This window comes from Amphiura filiformis, chromosome 1 (assembly GCF_039555335.1).
Source record: "Amphiura filiformis chromosome 1, Afil_fr2py, whole genome shotgun sequence".
Taxonomy (NCBI): Eukaryota; Metazoa; Echinodermata; class Ophiuroidea; order Amphilepidida; family Amphiuridae; genus Amphiura; species Amphiura filiformis.
Window position 1 is genome coordinate 42,404,346 of NC_092628.1, and position 19,480 is coordinate 42,423,825.

At 36.9% G+C, this 19,480-nt stretch overlaps 1 protein-coding gene across 1 annotated transcript in view; it reads left to right on the forward strand.

Annotated features, from left to right (window-relative positions):
• The window catches only part of LOC140147272 (ATP-dependent translocase ABCB1-like), a 36,435-nt gene that overhangs the window by 13,348 nt on the left and 3,607 nt on the right, over positions 1-19,480 (forward strand). The window contains 13 exon segments of the mRNA XM_072169053.1: positions 2,889-3,066; positions 3,995-4,167; positions 4,770-4,814; positions 6,677-6,820; positions 7,808-7,987; positions 9,249-9,332; positions 10,058-10,261; positions 11,508-11,608; positions 12,979-13,119; positions 14,848-15,004; positions 15,934-16,131; positions 17,387-17,590; positions 19,319-19,465. Of these exon segments, the coding sequence (XP_072025154.1) occupies positions 2,889-3,066; positions 3,995-4,167; positions 4,770-4,814; positions 6,677-6,820; positions 7,808-7,987; positions 9,249-9,332; positions 10,058-10,261; positions 11,508-11,608; positions 12,979-13,119; positions 14,848-15,004; positions 15,934-16,131; positions 17,387-17,590; positions 19,319-19,465 (1,956 nt within the window).

A 19,480-nucleotide genomic window follows, 5' to 3' on the forward strand; every position in this document is an offset into this window, starting at 1 on the left:
AAGCCAAAATTATATGATAAAATTAAAGAAAACCTACTGGCTACCGTGGCCATTTAACATGGAGCTCTGTGAGGATTTAATGTCATAAAATTGCTCTGTACGTTGTCCTACAAATGCAACACATTTGTCTGATTTCATTTAGGGATTAAGTTGTGATAAATTATGTGTAAACATTACAAATATGCTCAAAAAATCAGGAAATTAACTAATTTCATTTTAAAAGATTGTATATTACGGCTTTAAAGAATCAAGGCAAAGTCACTGATGTTTATATTCTTTTAGGTAATGGAATTTACCCTAATTTATCCTAAAGGGTCCTTTTGAAAGCAATACATGGACCATATTTAATAGCTCCCCTTTCAGATGTCATGAAATAAGTTGAATATATAAAATATAATGCACCTCTAATTTCTTCTGGACAAGGTTTGTTGACCAATAGCATGTGATCATGTCAGTTTATTGCACCACGGAAAGATAATAAGGATAGACTTCACTTTCGTGTTGATTCTGATATGGACTTTGACCAATCTAAATAAACTATATCAACAGATTTAGATCTTGTCAATTTGCCCATCAATGACATCATATTATTGCATAGATACCTACCAAGGTTGCCACGTGGCTCCTATATTCCTCATTATTATGTTTTGATGGATCCAAGTTGTGATAATATTGGATCCTACACATAATAATGATAAAATTGATGCTTTACGCCCAATATTTATTGGTCTCGCTATGAGTTTTAAAATATTGGACTCGACTACGCCTCGTCCAATATTTTAAAACTCATAGCTCGACTCAATAAATATGGGCTCAATCGATCCAATTTTATATCACAATTGGGCTAATTAGCACGATGATCCTTTCCCGCTAATTGTACCTTTGTCAATAAAATCATTTACGATTATCCTAAAATATTGTATTAGGCCACTTTATTGACTTTCTTCCATACTGTACTTTTGTCCCTATTTTGGGCCAAAACTGTTTTTTTGACAAAAAAAGGAGATGCACAGGGCAATTATTGCTTTATCTTTTGTTCTATTAGAAATTTTAGGGGGGGGCGGTCCCCACTTGGAAAAATATAGGGGGTACGGTTTATTCCATAATCGTCATGTGAACGCTGATGTTTCTAGGGTCACATGACAGGTGCTATATAAATCCAAAATTCATATTAGTTGATTGTTCAGATTTAGTGTCACTGTCAAATGTATTTGCTGCACCCAGGTGTAGTAAAACATGGCAATCTTGCATGTGTATTTAACCATGGTTACCGTAAAGGTGATGTAACCTTTTCTAATCTAATTTTCTGTCCATATCTGGATTTTCTGTTTTGATGAAGTATGAAGTAATTATTATTTGTGAACTTTCCTAATTGCATTATCTGTGTTTAATTAGTTAATACCATATATGGTTAACCAGACCAAAATAAACCTGCTGCTAACTGTAGCAGGCCATAAGAGTTCAATGGTGTACACGTATATATTTGGGCATGAATCCTGTTTGGGGTGCTTTATGTGGAGAGATATGACCATTGAATAGGGAACAACTGAGATTCCAAAATAAATTTTCTATGGCACTTTGAATTACATACGCCCATATGTTGCTTTCAAATTGATAGAACTTCTGGGCCATGCAAACATTTATGGATTTATTCCTATTCGTAAGTTTGCAAAATAATAGAGGTTATCCACTTTACTCATGTGACTTCTAACAAAAGGCACTGGTTCCCGTAGTATTCCTCATTCAAACCAATTCAATGCACGACCTCGGAGTTACCTGCATGACTTCAGCGGGCTATTTTGAAACAGTCATGGTTGCACATGCAGGTACTTCTTTTGAAAGTTCTAAACAAGGTAGCAGTCGCTGCTATGATATGCAGCTTATAGAACATGGATAACCTCTATTTGCTTTTTTATTTGCCCATGTTTATTCCAGGTACTATACTATTTTCAGAGCAATTCCACCAACAGCTTCTATTAAAGGGAATATCAGATCTTTTCTATAAAAAATATTTTGTCTATCTGCACCAAATGTCACTACCAAATAAACAAAATTCTAAAACAGTTGTCCTTTAAGGTGTTATTACACCCCCTGATACATTTTGTGATGAATTTTACATTTTTCTCAAAAAATAACTACACACTGGTAACAAAAGTTATGTATATTGTAGGGGCAAGGACTCCAATTACTTCACTGAAATTTCAGTGATTCAAGACAATTGGTTCATTATATATGTTAAGAAATGAGGTACATTCTAGCGGTATCTCTTTTCTTATCATAAATAACGTACCGCTTGTTTTGAGTCACTGAAATTCCAGTGTAGTAACTGGATTCCTTGCCCCTATATTATACATAACTGTTGTTACCAGTGTGTTATTATTTGTTGAGAAAAATGCAAAATTAGTCACACATTTATCAAGGGGTGTAGTACCACCTTAAGTTCATTGATTCAATAGAGCACAGGTGGGTGCGCATTGAACTGGATGATTGCGTGTATTGTTTGCATTGCGCATTTTGTGTGCACGTGTGCAATATAATGTGATCCCAAGGCTCATTGTAATGATTTTATTTTTCCCCAATATGTATGATTTTCACTGGGAGGGGGGGAAATAGCAAAAACTTTTGATTTGATTTATTATTTGTCATAATTCAAAAACTGCAATACATATGAAAGTATAAATGTGACCAGTGATTTCCCTGATTCAGTTCCTGTAAGATCAATGTACTACTTTGCAGAAATAAACTGTACCAAAACTAGAAAAATATGATGTGACTCGCTTGCCTTAAAGGTCTTTATTATTTTGATTTTCATGATTTTTTTTATATAAAGACTGATGCCACTGTGTTTTTTTTTTCAATCTGAATGTCTATTTCTGCTCATATTACAGGCATTGCAAGGCCGAACCACGTTAGTGATTGCTCATAGGCTGTCCACCATAAAGAATGCAGATATTATCTATGCATTTGATGAAGGCGCGATTGTTGAATCTGGTAATCATGCTGAGCTCATGAAACATGATGGAATCTACAAACAGCTCGTCACCCTTCAACAACTGGATGGAGCAGGTTAGTTTAGACACTAATTGGTCAATCTAAATATATATCTTTATATATTTGGCTTTGTATGGTTTACCCACTTCCAGATCAAACAGTTTACTTCATTGTATTGCTTATGTATGTATTTTAATTTGTTAGTAAAATAAAATGAACCTGTAATTGAAGCTAGAAGGACTTGGGCTTTATTGTGCTTTTAAATTATGTGAAATACCATAGAATTCCATCAACAAGCATATATGCCTCCAAATAAGGGGTTTTTTTATGAAAGAGATGAAAAGCAGACAACCTCCATAAAAACGATACAATTCGCTGTAGAAGTGACATAATAAATCGGGATTAACTACCATAGCAATAGATGAATACAATTGTGACTACATGGCCCTGCACTACAAGCAGGTTGAACTCATCACCTGTGTATGTCTGCAATCATAGATTGAATACAATATGGCTCTTTTCAAAGATACTAATCTTACAGGGAGTGATTAGCATGATATGGTTCAATGCATAGGTACCGCGTGAATGGTAGTTAATCCGATTATTACGTCACTTCTACAGCGAATAGATTGGTCTTAGAATAATACATGTTGTACAACTGTCTGTATCAGTAATGTAGTTGCTCAAACTCCAAATGTTTTGGTGGAGGGATTCTACTTTTCGTCCAAAAAAACATCATTAATGTCTTTAAAGGCAAAGCAATTGCAAAGCAATTCATAAAGCAGAGAGACATAAATCCAAAATTGCCTACAAATTACACTCTACATATTGCACTCTAGGTTGACCCTTTAAAGTCTTGTCACTATGTAACACAATCAGTTTCAACAAAAACCAAAAACAGTGCAATATTCTCTATTTTATTATTATTGCTCTTCATTATGAGATCACCCATACACACCAATAGCTCAACTTGACAATTGATTACAATATTGTATTGTTTCAGAGGAGACAGGTGAAGTGTTATCAGCAGAGAAGAAAGAGCTCCAGAGGCAGCTATCCAGGCAATTGTCTACACCATTGAAAAGACAAAAGTCTAGAGGTCAATCTGTCAGCAGTTACAGTGGATCTGTCAAGGAGAAATCAACAAAAGAGGAGGAGGAAGAAGAGCTGCCAGAGGTAAATATGACATGTAAAGTACCGTAAAAACTTGATAGTTAGCATATGTGCTTACTATCAAGCTATTTTAAAACATGCAAACATGAAAGTGTAAAGGTTTTTGAGCAAATCATTGATACATTATAGATATAATATACGAACAAGTAAACCTACAAATTTGTGTCTCAAACCCATTAGCTCAGTTGGTAAAGCGCAGGACTTCGGTACAGTTTCATGTTTTCAAAAGCGCTCGATAGTAAGCACATATGCTATCTATCAAGTTTTTACGGTATCATAATGTGGAGAGTTGGCACAGTTTTGTCAATAGTTTTCAGTCTTTCAAGGGAAGTAAATGCAGAGGTTGGACAACCCCAAAAGAGGTTAATTTAACACATCATCAGGGAATGACACTGAGGATATGGACAGTTGCATTATGTCTTTTCCATTTGCTGTTGTGCTGAAAGCTTTGGTGATCTAGGATCATTAAACTCAATTGCAGCCCAAACATGTTTCTCTGACAATTTGCATGCAAGCTTACAGTTGCTAAATACTGTAAAGTATGAATTTTGTGCATGATTTTCTGAATATATGCTGTATTTGTATTTCAATTATACCTTTAATAGGTCGTACTTCTAAAGCCAGGTGCAAAGGATGAAGAACTTCCGGAGGTTTGAGAATTGAACAATAATTGTGATTTTGTCTATTTTGTCCATTTGTTTAGTTTTGTATGGTAGTTACTAATACTTAGCTGTGGTTTTCTTTCTTTTGTGGTTTGCTGCTTGCCTGTTTTACTTTAACCTTTTCTTTATCCTTGCATGTGTAGCTAGTTTCTAATACCGTAAACGTTCGCCTAATGGCGTTATGGGCTCCCTTGACATAACTGGAATTTTAGACACAAACTAAAAGTGCCCTCCCATAAAAATCCCACCAGCAAATAAGTGCACATACCATTAATTCTTGTTGGGATTTTTAGAGGAGGGAGCTCTCTATTTGATTATGAAATTTACCCCCAAGGCAAAGGAGACCAGGTGCGCCATTAGGTGAACGTTTACGGTATAATAATATGACATGATTAACTGCACACCCAAATATTTATGTTGCAACGCTCACCTAGATACACAAAATTGCAAATTTCCACATACTTTGTGTGCAGTTTTCCCAAAGTAAAGTACTTCTGGGAGCATGTTAGCATCCCTGCTTGAAAATTTTGGCCCTTTCAAAAAGTGTCAAAATCTTTAGGCTGTCGGTACATTTTCAATTTTGTACCCTCTGATTTTGCAAAGCTAGCAGCGCTACTGACTTGAACCAGTGTAACATTACCTGATTTGCCAAGTGATGGTGCCACTAAAATAGCTAGATGGTGATGGGTAACTATACGCTAAGGGGCAGGGGGTAACGTGCCCCAGGTGCTACCGCTATGAGGGTTCCAAATCGGCCTCACTTAGTCCACTTTTACAACATATTTCAACGGTTTAGCTTCAAAATGGCAAAAATTTTCGCACGCTTCTTAAAATTATTATGTCGCAAAAAGGTGCTGGATTAACTATACTTCAAGACATTTTTCCAACCCCATCCCCCAATGTCAAAAAGAAACCTATGCCACTGGGTGGGGGTAGGGGTGCCAATTTTGTTTCTTGCCCTGGGCGCTACCAACCCTAGTTACGCGACTGCTGGACATTCTATACTTGTAAACAATGTATAAAATAAGCACGCACACAATTGGAATAAATTGGTAACAGTGAACATGCGCTAACAAACTTTGACTGCTCAGTGCCAGAAGTGGGTAAGTGCAATAGCTCCCCGTGTGTTGCTGCTATGTGTAGATGAGTATAATATATTGTGTGTAAATTGCCAAATGTTCACAGGGCAGCTATTGCACTTACCTACTTCTGGTACTGAGCAGTTGACTTAAACCGTAACCACTCGGGTACAAGCCCACCTTCTGCTATAAGCCCACCCCCTATTTTTCAAAACATTCTGGGAACAAGGGTGCACTCGGGTATAAGCCCAGTTGTAATTTTGGCTAAGTTTTTAAATCAAATCAATGCTTTTCTCTCACATTTAAGAGCAACTATATAAAAATATCAGTTGATAATTAACATTCCATACTTTTAATTTAAAAAAAATTGACACAGATGATAGAAAATATGGGTACATCAGGCATATACAAATTGGGATGATTGTTCTTATTTTTAAATTCAAGTACTAGCCCCTCCCCGGTTATAAGCCCATCCCCATTTTTGCTATCTAGGGGGGTGGGCTTATACCCGAGTGGTTATGGTACTAACATTACCTTTATCTGTTGTGGTGAAACAAATTTACATTTACACCAGCAGCACAAGAAATAGTCTGCACACATTTGCATTGTATATGTATACATGTGAGAGGTGTCTGGGGACCACTTTGCACCCCTCCCCCACCTTATACACTACTGCCTTCCATAACACATTTTAGTGTTAGATATTTTTTGCTTTGTTTGAAATGGAAAACCCCTCCCTAATTGTTGATCATTTTCTTTTCTTGTTTTTAGGAGGACTTGCCAGATATCGGATACATGACCATCTTGAAGATGAATAGCCCTGAATGGATGTACATTTTGATTGGTTGCACAGCATCAGCAGTCAATGGTGTTACTATGCCACTGTTTGCTATCTTCTTCGCTGAAGTGTTTGAGGTAGAACATGATACTAAAAATGATGTAAATGGTATAAAATTAAAGATATAAAATCCCACTATTTTGTCAATCTCCTCCACATTCTTTCATCATGGCATTGACAAGGTCAACAACATAGGAACGGTGCTCCTAACAGACATAGCATTCAATAAGATCCTCACTGAGAAATTTTTCAACTTGGGAGTCCACTGTTCCATCATTCCTTGGTTTGCTGACATTGTCAACAACCGTATTCAATGTGTCCGCTACAATCAATCACTCTTGAGTTCAGTTTTCTCAATTGAGCAGTGCCCTCCCAGCAGGGACAAAACTCGGCCCAATTGGCTTCCAAGTTATCTTTAATGGTGCAGTTCAGCTGACCAAAGATGCAAGATTCAACTGTTGGATTTACATGGATGACCTGATACTTCGTCTGTATTCACAACCACATAAGCTTCAAAATACAGTAGACGAATTCACTGAGTGGACAAACACAAAAAATCCTAGCTTGAACCCCACCAAGTGCCCGGCCCCCCAACTCAATGCAAAAGTTGGTAACAATGAGAGTTACCAAATCTTTCAAAGACCCCCTTTGAAATAATTTTTCATCAAATTTACCCCCCTTTTGCAAGCAAAATCAAGGAAAAATTTGGCCCAAAACAACCCCTTTTTTGTGGTTTTCAATGACTAGACCCGATGACACTAATTATTGACATAAAATTACCGGATTTTCCAAAGTACACCTTTTATCCAAATTCTGCGGACAGTGCAAATTAAATACCCCCTATTTTGCTGATTTCATAGTCAAATTTTGCTCTCATGATTACCAAATTTTGTGTTGAGTTAGGGGGCTGGGAGCCTGGGACCAAGTGTCAGGTCATGCATGCATGTGTGTGTGTACTGGAGGGGATGGGCAACATTTTCCACTAAAGACAAAACTTCTTGGGAACATTTAATGTGTAAGAAGCCATACAAGTCCCACTTTATCTTGTTTTCTTTTTTTCACAGGTATTTCAATTGCCGCCGGATGAGATGCAAGAGGAAGCTCGTTTCTGGTCACTCATGTTCTTGGTTCTGGGTATTACCATGTTCTTTGGTAACCTTTTCAGTATGTGGATGTTCTCAATCTCTGGTGAAAATTTGACAATGAGGCTGAGAGGACGAGCCTTTGAATCCATATTGAGACAGGTTGGTAGCTTGATATGGCTTCACAGTCAGGAAGTAGTAAAACAACACCACCTTTTGAAATATGTAGCATCACATGCAATACGCATTCAAACAAGATATACAGCCTGTCTCAAAAAAAATTGTGCAAGTGGAAAGCGTCATCTTTGGCAATTAGAAAATACTACGTATATGTATATGATATGCAATATTTCGTTGACATGATTTTAATTTTACAACAGAGTGTGCAATATTTGTTTGTCTTTTAACATGTCTTGAGTGACAAAGAGAACAGTATTTACCATGATAAAATCATTGATGTGTACATGTATTTAATTTTACAGCAGAATGTGAAATATTTATTTAGCTTTTAAACTGTTTGAAGTGGAAAAAGAGAATCACTATCCTTATATTATGATAAAAGAGTAAAAACAATTTTGTACTGTTGTGTAATCGATGCATTCTTTTGATTTCATGAAGGAACTCTTGATAAATATCATTGATTTATATACATCTACAGCCCTCTTTCCTAGTAAAAGTGGCACAATTGTGATTTTACCCCTTCGTTGTTAACTAAACATATCTTGAGATTAAAACAAGCTAATTGAACAGAACAAACAGCATTTGCAAACTAAGATTGTGCCCTTGATGTTGATGTAAGCATCATGTCACAACAGTGTTTTCTAATTGCCAAAGAGGGCACTTTTCACTTGCACAATTTGTTTTGAGACATGCTGTATATGGAAACGTGATGGAAACGTAATGGCGGCGTCCACAGCTGTTGCTATTTAAGAAGCAGCAGTCAGGACTGTGGTCTTTTAGCTAACCCACTTAGTTTCATAGTCACATCAACAAAACCATATTAAAGAATTGCAAGGGGTGCTGCAGCAGTAGCTTAGAAAGCATGGTTCTACTTATTGAGGTCTATGATTTATGTGGGATCATATCAGTGAAAGTTATCTACCACTCGCTTAAAACCATACAAATGAATTGCAAGGGGTCCTGTAAGAGTAGCGTAGAAGAACACTGTTATACTCATTGAGGTTCATGGTATAGTTGGCATTGTATCAGTGAAAGTTATCGTACTCCCTACAAAAGAATTGTAGGGAGTCTTTTGTAGGGAGTCCTGTATAGAAGAGTGCGGTTGTACTTACTGAGGTTCATGGTATATGTTCGATCGTATCAGTGTCCTTGTTATCTCCATTTGTTAATGTGTGATTTCGCTAACATGCAATTGCAAGTGACCAAAATATGTATTGATAAATATTAAATTCTTTTTTTCCAGAATATAGGATACTTTGATGATTCCAGACATAACACAGGAGCTCTTACCACAAGATTGGCTACTGATGCATCCAATGTCAAAGGGGTAAGAAGATACCCAAGTTGTATATGAATTAAAGCCATATTGTAGCATTTCCATAAGAAATAGAATTGTAGAATAAATATTAGATTTCACTGTCAGATATGTCCTCTGGGCAACCGGTTGAGACAATACAAAAATAATCGTTATTTGATATCAGCGCATATGTCGCCAATACGAGCCTCCTTCAAACGTGACTCGGGTCGGTTCTTTTGATGTGTATGATCATCCCGCATGCTTTATATACATACTGTGTTATGAACATTGCACACATCACACATTTGACTAATATTTCCATCATAATAAATAGGACTCAAGTCTGGTACTTATGGATATGAGCAGTCACGGTAAACAGTACAAACAACACATAACACACCAGTGTACAAGAATTAATGATTGTGAAAGCAACACTCTGTTACTCTATGATACAAACAAAAAATGAGCTATTCCAGTTGAAATCCATACAGGTCCTTTGGAAGACATGACCTTAATCTCTCACTCAGGGAGTGTGAATTTCAAATGGGGTTACTGGAATAGGCAACTCCGTTTGAAATCTACACTCCCTGTATGGGAGATTATGTAATGTCTTCATGCGGGGTATATGTATTTCAACATGAATAGCCCGACACATGAATTTGGGTACAGATCATTCTGACTCGCCATGTATTAGCAAAATGTCACACAGGTTCAACCCTGGCTAATCAATTGTTTTGTTTCTCCCTCCTAATTAGGCAACTGGTTTCAGAATCGGTACCATCATCCAGTCAGCCACCACAGTTATTGCAGCTCTGATCATAGCTTTCTATTTTGGTTGGCAACTTGCCTTGCTGGTGTTAGCTTGTGTACCGGTCTTAGCCTTGGGCGGTGCAATTGAAATGCAGATTACTCAAAAGGGATATAATAAAGATAAAGAACTTCTTGAAGATGCTGGCAAGGTAAAACATGAGAGAAAGAGAGTGATGAGGGAGGGAGGGGGAGAGATAAAGATGGGGGAGAAAGAGAGAGATAAAGATGAGGGAGCGAGAGAGATGGGAGAGAGAAAGATAAGGGAGAAAGAGAGGAGAGAGAGAAAGATGAGGGAACCAGAGAGAGGAGAGAAACAAGATGAAGGGGAGAGAGAGAAAAGAGAAAATTAGGGGAAAGTAAGAGAGGACAAGAGAAAGATGAGCGAGAAAGAGACGGGAGAGAGAAAGATGAAGAAAGAAAAAGAGTGGAGAGAAATATGAGGGAGAAAGAGAGAGAGAAGAGTAAGATGAGGGAGAAAGAGAGAGAGAGAGGAGAGAGAAAGATGAGGGAGAAATAGACGAGAGAGGAGAATGAGGGAGAGAGAGAGAAAGACAGAGGGAGAAAGAGAGATGAGAGAGAAAGATGAGGGAGAGAGAGAGAGAGGAGGGAGAGAGAAAGACAAGGTTGAGACAGACAGACAGATGAACAGAATAAAGAAAAACCAAAACTAGCAGTGCTTTAATGCTGGTTTCATACTTTTCTGCTGCTTTTCCGCTCTGATGACGATTTTGCTCCACTGCGCAGTCACATCAGAAACGTTAGTGGTGACCAGCAGCAAGCCGATATATCAATCACTCCACCACTTTGCCCAAAGCGGCAGATCACTAGGAATTGAATTCAAATCAACACGGGAGCAGTGCCGCTCTGACGTATGAGAACATGGAATGATTTTTGGTGTAGCTGAAGAGCAGTAACATTGGGTTTCATAGTCATGCCGCTTGCAGAAAAGACAAGTGGCATGATGAAGCATCACACCGCCCAAGTGGCAGAAAGTATGAAACCAGCATAATCCAAGTAAATACAAAAGATGTACATGTCTTATAAAGTGAATATTACCATTTTGCTCTAGAGACCCATAAATAATTTATTCCCTAACCGAGAACCTGATCTTTGGTCATGAAAATAAAGACGTAAGTCGCCAGATGTAGAATTGTTGATTGGAAATCTTTGCAAATTAGTTCAGAAAGATGTCGTGTGCGGTAAACCAAAACACTTCATCCAGTCACACACTGGTGTGTTTGATGAGCATGTGGCATGGTATAGTATGTATCGCATCTTACTTGATGCATGTGTATCAAACACAGTGGTCCATTTTGTGGTAGAATACACCTTTAAATCACAGCAATTGACACATTACTAAGAACTAATAACATGTGTTTGATTTCTATAATGCAGATGGCAGCTGAAGCCATAGAGAACATGAGGACTGTGGCATCTTTGTCATTAGAGCAGCGATTTTACGACAAATATTGTGAGTGCCTAGAGGAACCTCACAAGTAAGTTGATATTAAAAATAGTAAATTTATGAAATATCAGATATGGCTTGTATTTGGTCAGTGCAGTTATATGATCATCTATACATTCCTGACTATAAATTTTTCAACTCATAAAATCAATGTTGCTTTTGTAAAAGCAATGGCTATCGGTATATTAACATGTTACTTCTGATGAAAAAAAGCTGTGCAAAGAACATAAAGACTTCGCAAAACGTAATGCAGCCGTTAAAGTTACAGTTTACAGCAAACAATGGTTATTACATATGTACACAAGCATTGTGGTATTTATTATCTTTGCAATAAATTCAAATCAATACAGATAACTGCAACTTTTTAATTCTGTTATTTTTCTTTAAAAACACTATTGTGTGGTAAATATTGAATGACATTGGATGAATGGGGTATCAAAATGAGCGCAAACAAAACATCCTTCTTTTTATGAATAGTTCTGAAGCTATTTAGGGATTCAATCATGTTTCACCGTTGTACATCACCGCTTAACAACGATGCGTCCGCGTCGTCTGAGTGGTTTACTTCACGAGGGCAGCTTTATTAACATGATTGAATCCCTTTCAACAACGAAAAGAAGCTAAAGATCGTATAATTCACGATTATTTTACGAGGAATGTCAGTTAATCATTGCCACTCAGCCTTACAAAAACTTCGATGATTTCTCTTTTGATATCAGCAATAAAACTACAGAATAAAACGGCAATGTTTAGCCGCTACGTGAAAAATACTAAATTCAACTTGTAAGCTTGCACACGCACAAAGGTTCCAGACATGACGAATTTTACGCGCTCTCGCGTAACGCGTAGTCTCGCTCGCATTGGCGTATACGCTACAGTAAAAGTGTGGGTTCATCACGGATTAACAACGGTTGGCTCCTGTACAAAGGTATAGGAATATAGGAGTTGTTGAAAGGCATATTTATAACGGCTGTGTTACTTTTTGAAGTCTTTACATTAAAATCACTTTTGCAAAAGCAATGAAGTATGTATGAATTCAACTATATGGTAATTCAATTTCTGTCTGAATAAGTGTGCAATTTTATCTGTTAAATCGTCGTCTGCTTGCATACTGTCATATCTGAAAAGGCTGCATTTTGTGATTTTAGTATTATTGTCATCTAATTGTGATGAGATACACTGTAAATTTAACTTCATATATCAATTTAGAGGTATTAATCACAATATTACAACCTATTGTCCATTCATGAAAGAAAGAAGCATGCTGAAATATACGATAACAGTATGAAATACAACAATGATAATAAAAATCACACAAGGCAGCCTTTTGAGATACAAAATTATGTGATGCAGACAACAAAATGAATAACATTTTTCTTCCTCTATGATTCATGATTTCAGACAAGGTCTAAAGAATGTCAATGTATTTGCCGCTGCCTTTTCCTTTGCTCAGTCATCCAATTTCTTCTTATACGCCGCTGCTTTCCGGTATGGTGGCTTTCTTGTGTCACAACAAGCTATGTTGCCAGATGAAGTCTTCAGGTAAGTCAGGTTTTATATGTGTGTTTTGTTTTGCCTGTTGTTTGTTTACTTTCTTTCTTTCTTTGTACAATTTGTTTGCTTGTGGGTTATTATAATCATTTTCAGTAAACCTTTGACGAGCGCGTATTATAAGTATACATCACATATTTACTGCGTTGGACGCACTTGTCTCTGATTGGCTGCTGAGGCAATCTGCTGTTGCCGAGTGGAAATTTATGAATGAACAGTGCGCCGTACGCGTTGTTAGCTCCGAATTTGCAACATAGCGATAGTCGCGCTCGTCAAAGGTTTGCTACATAATGAAGCACTAATTAATAAGCCATACATGGCCAATATACAATTTGTATATTGGCCATAGTAAGTATATAGGTAATGGGGCTTCGCATCTTACACATGAACATATAAACACAACAAGAAGAAACTAAATATAATTAATAAGAAAGAAAGCACACTTTACTAACCCAATGTGTTACAATTAAACAAGACAACAAATAAACGCAAATGCCAACACCCGGTTCCAAACCAATGTTTATCAGTGGAAGCTGGTGGCCTATCCATCTAGTGATCGGAAGGTCGTGGGTTTGAATCCTGTGCCGACACATCCCCTTGCTTTTTTTCCAGTTGGGTCGTGCACTGGTCGAGATTTGTGTTTATTTGTTTAATGTTTGAGAAAACAATGTCTTTTCTATAACTTGAACCTCAACTTGAATCTGTCACATTAAAGCAATAATGATCAATTTCAATAAAGAATAGATTCGTATTTGTTTCCACAAAATGTTAGTTTTCACTAATCACATTATGTCCCCTTTTAAAGGAGGATTTCGTGATCCTAGCATCCTCTTTTTATGACATTTTCCAGTACATATACATGAAAAAATTAAAGCCTATTCCCAAAATTTCAGTTGATTCCAATTTTGCGTTATGAGTTATGCATGATTATGTGTATTACACTGCTCCATAGACAATGCGTTGTAATTTCGTTCTGGTGCACCAGAAAGAAATTCAAATTTCACGATATCTTTGCAAAACGAATCAATCTGCAAGAAATATTTTGTACATAAAAATTACGTAGCCAGAGGTTTCCAGTGATATAAAAATCTCAACATTTTTTGAGAAAAGTGGGGGGATGAGGCTGTGGATCACGAAATGCCCCTTTAATTTCGAACAAATGCGGTAAAACAAAGTAAATTGCTGTTTCATTCCAGTGCCTGTAATTATTGTCAATGCTTGTATTGAGCTTCACGCAGCTGGGACATAATAAATAAGACATAAGACGAATAGCGATATATACTCAGTTTATACGTCACTGATTCATTGATACACATGCACAAGACATCTCGTCCATTACTCAATTGGTGACCTCAAAATAAAACCAGGGATCTCAAGATCTATTGTAAAAATTTAAATTTTACTGTAATTAAAGCACTTCAGGCTTAGTCTTTCATGTGATATTTTAATACACCATTGGGCATTACAATCATGCACAAAGTAGAAATCCAAGAAAAATTGCTGTGGAGCAAATGCATATTATGGCTTTAATCGATAGACAGGGAGGTCATCAAGTCACATGACTCCGGGTTTTCCTGTGAGTCATGTGATTAGCTTTACCGCTCCTGTCACAATTCTGATGTGGTGATGAAATATTAAAGTAAGTCACTATTTTGTTAAGAGAGCTGTTAACAATATTCATTCTAACGCTGATATTCCCTATTTATCGTTATTTTTCAGGGTTTTCTTTGCTATTTCCTTTGCTGGTATTTCTCTTGGTCAAGCCTCTGCATTACTACCTGATTATGCTAAAGCTAAGCATTCAGCTCAACTTATGTTACAACTCTTTCAACTTGTACCAGACATAGATGTCTACTCTAAAGATGGGCTTAAACCAGTGAGTCATGCTTTTGTTATATGGGACCGTCCGCCACAAGTGGGCTGTAATGTTGGCAATGTCACTTTTTGAGATATTGAACAGACAGCTCAAAATAAGCTTTACACTGATATATTACATGTCCCTGATGTTTCTTTGTAAGTTAGTAAAAATCAGTAAAACAGTTTGTTCAGGAAATTCTTTGTTTTCTACTGTTTTTTGAGTCTCAAAACAAGCTCTGCTGATGCCCATTCATAATATTGATGGTCACATAATGATGACTTGATTGACAAGCAGTATTTTTAGAAATTTTGTTAGATTGTTTTGTTTCTTGACATTTGTTTACCTGTAAGATAGTCTGATAATGTTATTATAAGTCACTTTAGAATGGGTACCATGTACTCAACACTGAAGTCATTTTCCTTATAATAAAGTATTATGAATGCTGTAAAAAGGATACGCCAGCCAACTACATGTGTTGGGCTATTCCAGTTGAAATCCATACACCCTCTATATAAGACATTACCTTTATCTTCCACACAGGGAGTGTGAATTTCAAATGGGATTACCTGAATGGGCGACTCCATTTGAAATCTACACTCCCTGTGTGGAAGATTAAGGTCACGTCTTCCATAGGGGTGTGTGGATTTCAACTGGAATAGCCCATTGGACACCTTGAAGGGATGTTGGATACCCACAAATGGGAATTGATTCATGGTAATCTGTCTCATTCAGAAATGGGGTTGCAATTAACTTGCAATTTTTTTCTAGTCTAAACATAATCTTCTAAGATAAAAATGTTAAGAAGTTTTTTTTTATTATGCATTCTATTGTTCTGGGTGCTTATACATGTATATGCTTATATTTTAAATTCAAATGTTTTGACATTTGTAAAATCAAATAGTGTCACTTATTGTTCAATTTTTGTTTATGGTTATTTTCCTTAATAGAAAGCAATCGGTGGTAACATCGAGTACAACAACATAGAATTTGTGTATCCAACACGTCCAGATGTGAAAGTATTAAAAGGTCTTGATTTGCTGGTCAACCCAGGTCAGAGAGTCGCTTTAGTCGGGGAAAGTGGATGTGGCAAAAGTACTTTAGTTTCACTTCTTGAAAGGTTCTATGATCCTGCAAGTGGTACTTTGGTAAGTTGAAATCAGTTCAGTTCAGTTCAGTTTTATTTCATCACAACACACATTGGTACAAGTAAAGAAAAATGTAATACAGAGTAAACATTTTTGAATTAAATGACGATTTTGGGGCTCGAGCAAACTGGCATATGAATATCTTGAAGAGGCAAAACATCAGGACTCAGCGGGGATTGAACCCCGATCGCTGGATTACCAGTCCAGAGTCTTAACCACTGCATTACCTGAGTTAATAGTTCGTATTCGGACAATCTCAACTAAAGTCCCCATGATAACTCTCTCACTGTGTCTAAGCGGCCAATTGGTAGTTTGCTTAGACACAGTGAGAGAGTTATCATAAGGACTTTAGATGAGATTGTCTGAACACCAACTGCCAGGGGGAAAGTGGGTGTTTTATAGGGGAATCAAAAATTTTTGAGCTCCTCAGAAGGAATGTGATTTTTTTACTTAAGTTTTAAATGGAGAAAAAGAAATTGAATGGTCCCATAGTAAGTCTTAGGTGAGATTACAAACCATAGCTGAGTGTGGTTACTGCTTGGCTTGATCTGCATCAACATTTCTTTACAAGGTGAACAGTGTTAAAGGTGTTAGGATTATACTTATACTACATCCTATTGTCAGTTCCCTCCGTCAGCTGCGACTGCCCCCAACTTGGGATGGGCAGTGGTGGGTTGGACGCTATGGTCCAGAGAACCTTGTCTCAAGTTGCAGCCTCCTTTGTCATGACATTAGGTCATTCCATTTAAAATCCACACTACCCCTGTGGGAGATTTTGAAAATATCTTCCACAGGAGGAGAATGAATTTCAAATGGAATGACCACATTAGGCAGCTCTATTTGAAACTCACTCTCCCTCTGTCAGAGATTCAGGTTGACTCTTTCTCAGAGGCTGCATGGAATTGAAATGGAACTGCCTAATGTGATTATTCCATTTGAAATTCATACTCCCCCCGTGGAAGATATTTCTAAAATCTTCCACAGGGGTAGTGTGGATTTTAAATGGAATAACCAATTACATGGATCTTTCTCCCTCTCCATCTCAAGTAAGAATAGTAATAAACCCCTAAATATGACACAGTGCATTTGTTTTGGCGGTGGTGGGTTGGATGCTTTGGTCCCGAGAACCCTCTGTCTCCATTTGCAGTCTCTTGTCATGACATTATATGGATCTTTCCGTCTTTCCATCTCAAGTAAGAATAGTAAAAAACCCCAAAATATAACATGGTGCATTTGTTTTGTTTTTTAACTTCAGACTATAGACGGCAATAGTTCTAAAGCTCTCAACTTGGCCTGGTTACGTTCTCACATGAGTATCGTCAGTCAAGAACCAATCCTCTTTGCGTGTTCCATCAAAGATAACATCAACTATGGCCTTGCACAAGAGATGACTATGGCACAAACTATCGAGGTTGCTAAGATGGCTAATATTCATGATTTTGTCTCTTCACTACCACTGGTGAGTTTCTACCTTTTTATTTTCTTTCCCACTTCATGCCTTTGTGAATACACAGCTAATTGTCTGCTTAGTGCCAGAAGTGGGTAAGTGAAATAGCTGTCTTGTGTAGCTGCCATGTGTGTACAGTATACTGTTGGAAAATTGCCAAATATTCACAGGGCAGCTATTTGCACTTATCCACTGCTGTGACTGCTTAGTGCCATAAGTGTGTAAGGTGTAATAGCTGCCATGTGTTTGATGATTACAATATACTGTGTGTAAATTGCCAAATGTTCACAGGGCAAGTATTTGCACTTACCCACTTCTGGCACTAGGCAGTCAAAATGCAATATATTTTTAGAACTTTTCAAAGAAAAATGCTCAACATTTCAAAAAATGATTTTATAACAATAACATTAATACTGTTGGGTTCAAAAATCATTTAAAACCATTACGTATCAACAATTACGGTAGTGGTGTTTTTTTTAATGTTGCCAATTTGTTATTTGGCAAAACGTAATTGAAAAGAAATGATTTTAACATTTTAATGGTATTTTGGTGTAACCATATGATTTTGTGGCTACATTTGGAAACATTGTAAATCTGTTTAAGGTTATTAATTATTTCAAACTGTTGCGATTTGGTAGTTCACAGCATCTTGCAAATGATAGTGAGCTTTGGCAAAAACTACATTGCTCATTTCATAGCGAGCATGTAGAAGAATTCAAATATCACAGATATATTTTTGTAGGTCCTGTGGTTTCTTGAGTTATGTTGTAAAGAGGGCTGAAACAACAACACTTTTGTAAAACGTGTATAACTCAATAACAACATTAAATTAAGCAGGTTTGCAAAGTATAGTATTTATAGAATGAACTTTTGCAAAACATCAAGGTGTTATTTGTCAATAATATATTGATCTAGATAGTGAAAATCGATTTTTTTTTTTTATTGCTTCGACCAACAACACCTCGTCTACCCTTAAACATGTTTCGTAATGTTTTATAACCTTTCAAATCTTTTCCACCAACCTTTGTGCTCCAAATTCAAAATATTGTATTTGCTTGATAACAAGACAGAATATAAGAATATTTCTTTAATTTCTTAATAAAGCAGTGTGGAATATGTTTCTTGAATTGAATTGTAAAAATACAAAACATTTGAGTGGGTGTATCTTCAGTGCAACACTTTTTGAGAAATATAGCAAAGTTTAAGGTTCCAGGTGGGTGAACCTACTGACAGCCCCAATTACCCCATCTGAAAAGCCCATATTTTCTCATGAACCTTGTAAAATTTTAGGCCTGATATATGATTACTTAATAGATGATATGAGAAAAGTAGTAGTCTAATCTCCCACATGGTTGTGTGTTACCCAACAGTATGTACTGTTCTATGTGCCATTGCAATACCCATTTTCCCCTTCTAATATTCAAACAATGGCAGCAATTTTATCTCAAAATTTAGAATGGGTAAATCCAGTTAAAATCCATACACCCCCCCCCCAATAGAAGACATGACCCTAATCTCCTACACAGGAAGTGTGAATTTCAAATGGGGCTACCTGAATGGGTGATTCCATTTGATATCTACACCCCCTCTGTCATGGCTTGAGTGTATGGATTTCAAATGGAATAGCCCAATCAGATTGTTTTGGTGTAATATCTGTTTGTAAGATAGAAAACACCAAAAAAACTGGACTATTAAGAATTAGAATATTTTGAATTTATTTGTTACTGTACATATTAATAGGGCTATGAGACGTTGGTAGGTGAGAAAGGAACCCAGCTGTCTGGAGGTCAGAAACAGCGTGTGGCTATAGCAAGGGCATTAGCCAGGAATCCACAGGTCTTACTGCTGGATGAAGCTACCTCAGCTCTGGACACAGAGAGTGAAAAGGTAAGAAGATGAAAT